Source organism: Nelumbo nucifera, chromosome 1 (genome assembly GCF_055504915.1).
Source record: "Nelumbo nucifera cultivar China Antique chromosome 1, China Antique-T2T, whole genome shotgun sequence".
NCBI classification, from domain to species: domain Eukaryota; kingdom Viridiplantae; phylum Streptophyta; class Magnoliopsida; order Proteales; family Nelumbonaceae; genus Nelumbo; species Nelumbo nucifera.
Window position 1 is genome coordinate 75,663,709 of NC_142649.1, and position 9,119 is coordinate 75,672,827.

Genomic DNA, 9,119 nt, shown 5'->3' on the forward strand with positions numbered 1-9,119 from the left:
ACATGAATTTTTAAACACTCATCCATCCCATTTTGAGCAGTTTTAAGCCCAGATTGCTTCAGCCCATTACTATTAGTGGGACTTGCTAAATTCTGCTGCCCCTTGCAACCAGAAGTGTTCAGCACGTGACCACTTAATTTGTCACACCCAGAACCAAATAACGACGCTTCAGCTCCCTCTTTTCTTGGTTCGGGTTGGTTCAGGCCTACCATCCCCCCTTCATTTGATAACTTTTGAACCAAATATCTGCCACCTTTGACCACCTGCGCATAAGACCTACTACACGCCAACCTGTTGCCTTGTTCACCACTCTTCTGATCTTCCATTTGCCTCAAACCTTCCAGCCCCTTTAGCTCCTGTTTACTCTTTTTGGTGAAACTTGTATTCCTGTTTGAAATCACCAATCCCCTTGATCCACGCAATACATCTTCTTCCACCCTTTCATCCTCCTTCCGAGCCTCCTTCCACAAGCCTGCTTCTATGGAGGAAGCCAACCATATCGAGTAGAAGCAACCCCCCACTCTTAAGTCGATTTTTCTCAGCAGATCTTCTGGCCTTACTCCACTTAATAATATAGCAGCCGAGCAGAGATCTCCCCAGAAAGCACCAGTGAGATGCCCTCCACACAACTGGGCTATGGCTTCAGCCACTTCTTGCCTCCATAAGTGGAAAGGCAAACGCAAAATACGTACAATCACATCATCTTCAATAGAAAACTCTTTAGAGTTGGAAGGAGTTTTCAACTCTTACAGCTATCAAAAGGGGTTACAATAAAAATGCCTTTCAATTTCAAGTTTTGTATCAGTAAGTCTGCAACTCTCCTCCAGTCACTGACCTGGTTTTTAGCTTGGATTTCAAACTTACTCTCCCAGTCTTCCCTTCTTGAGAAATCAGCCATCCTACAATGCTCATTAGTCTTTCCATTAACCACTATCTCTTGTCCCAGATTTTCAGTTTTACTACTATTTTCTTCAAACTCTTTCATCTCTGTTGGGACCTCTGCTTGTGCATTTATCAGGCATTGCAAGAACTCATTAAGCATTCCAGTGACTTCCCTCCAACCATGGGCCTGTCTTCAGGGAAGCAAACAATCTTCTGCTTACCCTTTCCAAAATATTTCATTAAAATTATATACGATCCTTTGATGTTCCTTTTGTATTCTAAGACATACCTCTTTCCTTCTTCAGTGCCAAATTCTTTCCAGTTTTTTTGCTTTCCTTTGAGACTTGCTCCAAGAATAAAGTCCTTGAACCATTTGATCCATCCAACACCTTCCAGTAACACAGTAGCCTTCTTAGCTTCCCTAATCTTCAAACCCAGCACTCCTCTAGCTCTCCATTCTTCAAACAGAAACTCTTTTGCTTCCACCTTCAGTGCCCTTCTCTAACGACCTGCCATCACGAATCTCTCCTCTGCCATCACTCCCGCTTAAAGTGTTCTTGACTTGGAATCAGCTCATAAAACAATATTGGTAGAAGCTCAGTCATGAACTGTTTTGGTAGGCAATGGCGTAACTAATGATCAGGTAAAAAAACTAAGATGAAACATACCTGATTTAGAGGAAAGTAGATGAATGCAGCCAACGCACATATATATAACTATCCATTTATAATATATTATAATTATTTATTATATAATATACTACATATATATTTATATATTTATTTATAATACATATTATAAATATAAAAAGACAAAAACCGAAGAATCAAACCGGTCAAAAACCAAAATCAATCAATTGGTTAACCAATGGTATCGGTTCGGTTTTGTTTTGGGGAATTAATAACAACCGGTGATACCAGTTTGGTTTCAAAAAAGAGTCCACAGTTTGGTTAATCGAGCCGTGAGCATTCTTCCCAGCTGGCAGACTTGGTGGAACTAATGGCCTCGTTGGAGCTGGTGGACTTGGTAGAGTTGGTGGGCTCAGTGGAGCTAGTGGACTTGGTAGAGTTGGTGGGCTCGGTGGAGCTGGTGGACTTGGTAGAGTTGGTGAGCTCAGTGGAGCTGGTGGACTTGGTGGAGTTGGTGGCCTCAGTGGAGTTGGTGGAGTCGGGAATCTATGCAGAGTTGGCTGATTTGCTAGGCTTGGAGGTGCAAGTGGTGCTGTTGGTGGGGTAGCCAATGTACTGTCCATGGCCGGCCTGGGTGGCCTTGGTGGTATCAGCAGTACTGTTGTCTGTTGGCGGTATAGGTGGTGGCATTGGAGGTGGTGCTAGTGGAGGTGTTGGTGGTGGTCTTCTTCTCCATCCTTGATTGGTTGCCACAATTTTACAGGTCTAAGTTGCACTGTTGGCTTGCCTTTGAATTTTAGCGTTGCTTTGGTTGGTTAAGTTTGTTAGGTGTAAGAGAGTATAAGGGTATGTTCGTCCACTTGACTACTTCATTTTGCTTCTGCTTTTACCCATTTTGAGTTGTTATAAGGTCTCTCTCATGCGATTTTTCTGATATTTCTTCTTGCAAAACTATCATAAAAGAAATGCTTTTGCTTTTCAAAAAAAAAAAATTGGAACAAGCACATCATCGATTTAATAGCTAATCAAAATATGATACAAGAAAACAACCATAGAATCAAGCAGGCAGCATACATTTCATACATCAAACAGGAATTTGCCAAATATCAAAACCATTGCCATTGAAAAAAACAGTTGAACTAGTTTATCCAACACTAGAGTAATACCAACTTACCAAGATAAGCTAGGAAAACCTTTCTTCTTTTTATGATAAACTAGAAGTAAACTTTATTAGCATGCCTAGCAACAAGATCATAAGTATAACTATAGCCAAATCGATTATCTTAAAGGTCAAAAACAATCTTACAAAAATACTCTTAAACAATCTAGTTTCTACCAGATGGAACTACACTGAAGGCCTTAATTATACATGAGCAGAATCTTCACCATAGACAATATTTAGGCAGCACCTCCCATCCAGTCATGATAGTGCCTCTAACAAATAACCAACAATGAGTTACAGAAGTTTGCAAAGTCCCGCCATTTTCAAAATCAAAGCAGTAATAACCTGTAAAATCAACACTCTAATGAGCGATCTGGTTGAGCCTGGAATTATAGAAAGACTGAAAGAATCAAAGAATATTGAAACTCCACTGTTACATGTATATCCAATTCTGATTATCTTATCCAGAGGCTGAGTCTGGTTGAGCTGCCTCTTGTCTGGGTCTCCTGCGTTCAGGTGGAGGGCCATCTCTCCGTCTTTCATATCTTCTACTCTCGTATTTTGATCCACTCCGTTGCTTTGGTTGATAAGTGGGGTATTTGCATGGTATTATCTCCCCATTAATATACTTGTCACCTAAAAGAACAGTCATAGTGAAAAGATAAGGTTCATTTAGAAACCATCAGCTCATGCATTCTTTTTAAAACAAAACAACAATAGACATAATGATTAAAAAACCAACCTCCATAATCCTTATTTTTCACATCTATATATGAATCCGGCAACACCCAAAGAACTCCAGGCAACCCTAAGTAGAGCATAGTAGCATAGAAGTAAGCACTCAGCAAACAACATAATCATCTACACAAAGGGAAAAAACACTTACCCTTGAATTTCTCAGATGTTTCTTCAGACACAGTACATTGGAATCCAGTGTAGGTGGTAGTACTAAAGGCATACATGTTCTTCTTCGCTTCTTCCATACTGCAACATTGGATGTCAAAGAAGCTCAAGAGAAAATAACACATAATGACTAGAAGGATACGTGTTTTTTTTCTAAAACAGCAAAGAAATAACCCCCCTATCCTCAACATTACATGTTAAATCAAATGTAGCCAGATCCCGATCTCACCCCCCCAACATCATGAAAAAGGAAAAAAAATAAAAATCTCCAAACCGCTACTTTCCGTAGTAAGCTAATGAAGAAAAATCTGTAATATAAAAAAAATGAATCTTTTTTATGATAAAATTCAATAATGCAATACTGAACGAAAAAAAAGTTTTGTAGCAAAAGTTCTAGCAAATAGATTAAAACAGGTAATTGGGGAAATAGTGGCACTGGTGCGAAGTGCCTTTATTCAAGGAAGAAAATAGTGGACAGCATTCCCATTTGCTAATGAGGGGGTGGAGGAAAGAAAGAGAAGAAACTTCGGAGGTTTAGTCTTCAAAATTGATCTTGAGAAAGCTTATGATAGGGTGGATTGGAAATGTCTTTGGAGGATCCTGGAGTTGAAAGGTTTTGGGGAGAAGTGGATTAGTTGGATGAAGGGATGTGTTCAAGGGGCCTGGTTCTCAATTCTCATCAATGGCTCCGCCCAAGGGTTCTTTAAGGCTTCTAGGGGACTATGCCAAGGTTGCCACCTATCCCCACTTCTTTTCTCCTTGATTGCTCATTGCTGATATTCTTGATGCCTTCATTAAGAAAGCGGCAAACCTGGGGCTTATCAGAGGTTTTAGTACTGGTATGGAGAACCTTCATTTGACTCATCTATAGTATGCAGATGACACTATCTTCTTTCTTGAGGATAAGTTGGAATTTCTCAACTTAAAGAGGGTGTTGACTTGCTATGAAGCAGTTATAGGGTTAAAAGCCAACTTACAGAAGAGCAGTATTATTGGTATTAACGTGCCTCATCAAAGGTTAGTCAAGTACAATAATACAGTGGGTTGTAAGGCGGAAACCTGGCCCATAAAATATCCCAGTTTACCTTTGGGAGATAATCCAAAAAAAGGTATAGTTTTGGGCTCCAGTCATTGAAAAATGTGAGAAGAGACATGAAACTTGGAGAAAAAATTATATCTGCAAAAGTGGTAGACTTGCTTTGATCAAGGCCTCCTTGTCTAATCTTCCTACCTTTTTCTTGTCAGTGTTTAGAGTGCCAACAAGGGTAACAAATCAGCAAGAGAAGCTCCAAAGAGACTTCTTAAGGGAAGGTGGAGGAAAGAAGGATCACTTGGTAAGGTGGGAAGCAGTCTGTAATCCCAACAAAGAAGGTGGGTTGGGTATAGGCTGCATTTCTGAGAGGAACACAGGTCTCCTAGGCAAGTAGCTTTGGAGATAATAAGAAGAAACCACAATCCATGTGGGCATCTATAATTCGCAGCAAGCATGAGAGGAGCAGAACTGAAAGGGGTAGCTTCCCTTTGGCCAGTAGATTCTGACCTAACCTTAGATTCTGTCTAGGAGATAGGAACCTAATAAAATTCTCGACAGATCTCTGGTGGGGTCCTTCCCCGTTGTCTGGCTCCTTCCCTAATCTTTTCAATCTAGTGTATGATAAACAAGTCCTAGTCACTTCAACCTTAATCACCGGCAGGCATGGTCTTTCCTTCAACTTTAATTTTATAAGAGGCCTAAACGACCTTGAGTCACATGAGTTGTCCTCCCTTCTTTTGTTGTTGTCTAATGTGTATCTAACCTCTTCCTCCCATGATAAGTTAATTTGGCCCGGCACCCCTAATGGCTCCTTCTCCACCAAATCTTTCTTCAGTAGCTTAGTCTCTAGGTCCCCTCCTTCCTCTTTCCCATCAAGTAGGGTTTGGCTTTCTTTGGTCCCTCTGAGAATATCCTTTTTCTTGTGGGAGGCAGCTTGTGGCAAGATTAATACTTGTGATGTCTTGCAGAAGAAAAGGTTAGGAAGTGGTGCATATCACTCCTCATGTCTGCATTATGTGCTTTGAAAATGGAGAATCTATTGGACACCTCTTGAGCAATTGCAAAGTGGCCCGCAGTGTAGGCAATTTCTTCTATATTTGATTTATGAAGGCAGCTTCTCTTGGATCTCTCCTAATACAGTTGATGAGTTCATATTGCAGTGGAAAGGTAGAAATCTGGGTGAAAGGGGTAGAATTTTTTGGAAGGCTGCAGTCCATGCTTCTATGTGGTGCATCTGGGAGGAGAGGAGTAAAAGGCTTTTCGAAAATAAAGCTTCCTCGGAAGTGTGTTTAAAGAAAAGGATAATGACTCAACTGATTTCTTGGATGAAGACAAACAAAGCTTTCACCAATTATAGCTATGGAGATTTAAATAGGAATCTGTTAGAGATCCTTCTCTTCTACTTTTGGCCCTCAGCCCTCCACTTCCCCATGGCCTGATTGCACTTACACTCTGAGATTTGATGGAAGTTTAAGAAGAGCATTTGACTCTCCTCCAATGGCAGGAATCGGAGGTGTTATTTACAACTCAAAGGGAGGTATTTCTTGGGTTTTTAGCAGCCCTGTTTTAGCCCAAGATGCTTCTGAGGCTGAGGTTCAAGCTCTTTTGGTGGGTTTTCGGTCAGCTAGAGATCTACAGGTGGGGTCTCTACTGGTGGAAGGAGATTCTAGAATCACCATTGGGTGGGCCAAAAGGAAAAGTGAAGGCCCCTGGAGGATCGCCCGTTTCTTGCAAGAATTTTTTGATCTCTCTGGGTACCTCCATTGCTGTTTCAGATGGATCCCTAGGAACTCCAATGTAGTGGCTGATGCTTTAGCTAAAAGTGGGCTGGGAAGGAATTTGATGCGTAGGGCAAATACGTTTCCTGTGTCTTGAGTGGGCTTTAGTTGCTTTTTTAGGAAACCCTGTTTTCCCGTGTACATCAACTCATGTAAATCCTTCCTTTCTTTTTAATGAAAGTTACCTTTTTCAAAAAAAAAAAAAAAGAAAAAAGAAAATAAGTTGTCTTTCTGAAATATTTTCTCTAAATTTGGACTTCCACAGCTACTGAAATAAAGTTGTTAATCGAATATGAATGCAAATGAAAACAATAGGACAGTTCAGAAATCAATCATCACAGAAGAACTAAAATTATTTTTATTTCAACCAAAAAAAAAACTCCTAAAATGCGTAAGACCAAATGCTGAATGCGTAAAGAAACAGTAGAAGAAAAACAACACACAGACACGGAGAGGAGAGAGAGAGAGAGAGAGAGAGAGAGAGAGAAGCGTACCTTCCCAACACAGTAGCAAGAGTGTTAAGATACGTATCGATCATCTGCTCTCTCGTTGGAGCCGGGTCTTTGGGAAACTCCATGACAATGAGCCAATGGTTGTAATCACAACCCGGTAGCAAGATGGTTTCCCTGGGCTCATTGTTATTGCTCCTCCTAGAAGTGTAGTCTCTGTCAACCGCCGCTCGAGTGGATGTCGATAACGAAGAAGAACTCAAACAAGGACGAGGTGAGAAGTAAGGTGCAGAATTGAATCGATATGAGGGAACAAGAGGAACCCGAGATATCGAAGCATAGACCGAAACAGAAGATCTTGGCTTTAAATCAGTGAAATGCGAAGACGGGCAAATTATCATCTTTGAGAGGAGAGACGAATTGAATGTCGCCATTAGAGCAGTGGCAACAGCTGAGTGAGGGAGGACTTGATCGAGCGGGAGAGAAAAAGAACGAGAAATATAGATAAGGAAGAAATGGCGCTAATTTATTTTTAGGCGGATATTTTGGGGGTTTAGGGTTTAAACGAAATGATATGGTGGAATTTCCTTTTATCTTATGGTCCACTGAGTCAAATGGCTTGACCACATTGACCGTCTGATCTGTTGACTTTGCTATTAAGATCAAACACACGATATGAAGTACACCGTTTTCACGAAACTGGAGATGACCGAGCGAAGGTGAACTGAGAGGTAAGGCACAGCAGGTTCATCACAAACCATCACCAGAATTTTAAGCGCTGAACTCTGAAGGCATTACTAAGACAATCAGATTTTACAAGAACACTATACGAACATATGGAGAAGCCGTTGGAAAGTTTCAACTCGAAGTAGTTGTGTAGTTGGAAGCTAAAGTAATCCTTTGGTTGAGCAAATGGAATGGAACGGATGAACATCGATCGCTTGCAGCAGTCAGCACCTCTGCATTCTTTAACAAGAACTTGGCCATATAAGGACCTCGTTTCTGCTTCCACTGAGCCAGTTGAGCTCTACTTTCTTGAGGGAGCTGAGAGGGAAACCAGAGACCATATGTGATTTCCAGAAGTCTTCTTCCTCGAAGCTAAACATACTCTCTCAATTTCCTCAGTATCAACCAGCTCCTGAAAGCAAAGACATTTATGAAGGACTAAAATTAAACAGAAGAAGGAAAAGATTGAGTGAAACATGCATGGTCTTTGGCAGTGATGCCCACCCAATCAAGATGCCGGGGTTCGTCCATTTCCAATTTGAGTATCTTCACGTTTGGACAACATCTCTGCAGGGAAAATATCCCAGGCAGGCAATTCTTTTATTATCATCATCGACACCCTCATACCCAACTGCTTGAGAGTTGAGACAGTCGAGTTCAGGATCAGGAGGAGGCGAATTCCAGCACTCTTTCAACCCCAAAGGAAGAATCTTCATATGGAAAGCACAAATGCAGACTCAACATAATACTACTGTTTTCGGACAACTTAATTATCATACCTGAAAACACCAGCTGCTCAATGCTAGAGATCTAACGTGGCTTAGATCTTTCAGAAGTGAAATTGTAAATCCGCCTTGGTGGTGGGGCTGTACGAAGGGTTGTTCAATACTGATAGTCGCATCAACCAGAAGTTTGGCATTCTTAACAGCGTGTGGTGGCATGTGCCTCCCATGAGTTCTGAAGGATAACAGACAGGAGAAGATATATTGACCACAAAAACTGGCTACCCATTATTAATGCCATTGCTTACAATTTAAACTCGGCTCACAGTTGAATAACCCGAGAGGAATATGACATAGACGGAGGGTCAGTTCCTCTAAAACTGGACACCAAGAAACTAGAGTGCCAATGGAGCCACCAAGCAGGAATACCCGGACCAAGGACAGACTTTAAGAAAGCTAAACACATTTAAATTAGATGGTTTAAGCTTGCAGAAACTCAACTGCAGGACTCTCAACCATGGGGATGCAAAGGGATGACGAGGTAAGCGAAAAACTAAGCTCAAGCTTCTCAACTTTGTCACGGTAAAGTTGATCCAATTGGTCAATCATAGAAGTACATCTAGAATTTATATTTATATATATATATATACAACAAAGCAGTCAAAAATTTTTTTCTTTTTTTGAATTTTTTATTTTTTTATTCCATTTCATTTTTGAAATAACCAATGAGATGCACTTTCCCAATAACATAAATAATATTTTCTCCTAAACTACCTCTCCACTTTCTCTAAAATTATCTCTAATTCCTATTTATCTTCTAAATTATCACTAATTC

General features: G+C 40.7%; 1 protein-coding gene across 2 annotated transcripts; it reads right to left on the reverse strand.

Annotated features, from left to right (window-relative positions):
* Positions 1 to 2,765: 2,765 nt before the first annotated feature.
* LOC104604965 (DAG protein, chloroplastic-like) lies at positions 2,766 to 8,720 on the reverse strand. 2 transcript variants are annotated; one of them, XM_010269551.3, is made up of 6 exons: positions 8,342 to 8,720; positions 6,882 to 7,974; positions 3,560 to 3,657; positions 3,416 to 3,481; positions 3,111 to 3,309; positions 2,766 to 3,018 (listed from the first exon to the last, which is right to left on the reverse strand). In XM_010269551.3, the coding sequence occupies exons 2-5, from the start codon at positions 7,268 to 7,270 to the stop codon at positions 3,134 to 3,136; spliced, it is 729 nt and encodes a 242-aa protein (XP_010267853.1). In that variant the 5' UTR covers positions 7,271 to 7,974; positions 8,342 to 8,720; the 3' UTR covers positions 2,766 to 3,018; positions 3,111 to 3,133. The 2 variants fall into 2 exon arrangements, with proteins under 2 accessions (XP_010267853.1, XP_088760613.1); XM_088904487.1 differs by lacking the exon at positions 8,342 to 8,720 and adding an exon at positions 8,067 to 8,216.
* Positions 8,721 to 9,119: the final 399 nt, after the last annotated feature.

Bases quoted from the DNA above. Each gene is read 5' to 3' on its own strand.
- LOC104604965 (XM_010269551.3), bottom strand. From the start codon at position 7,270: ATGGCGACATTCAATTCGTCTCTCCTCTCAAAGATGATAATTTGCCCG. The intron at 3,658-6,881 runs GTACGCTTCTCT...CCAATGTTGCAG, and splicing joins CTTGCTACTGTGTTGGGAAG to TATGGAAGAAGCGAAGAAGA. The intron at 3,310-3,415 runs GTTGGTTTTTTA...CTGTTCTTTTAG, and splicing joins GAAAAATAAGGATTATGGAG to GTGACAAGTATATTAATGGG.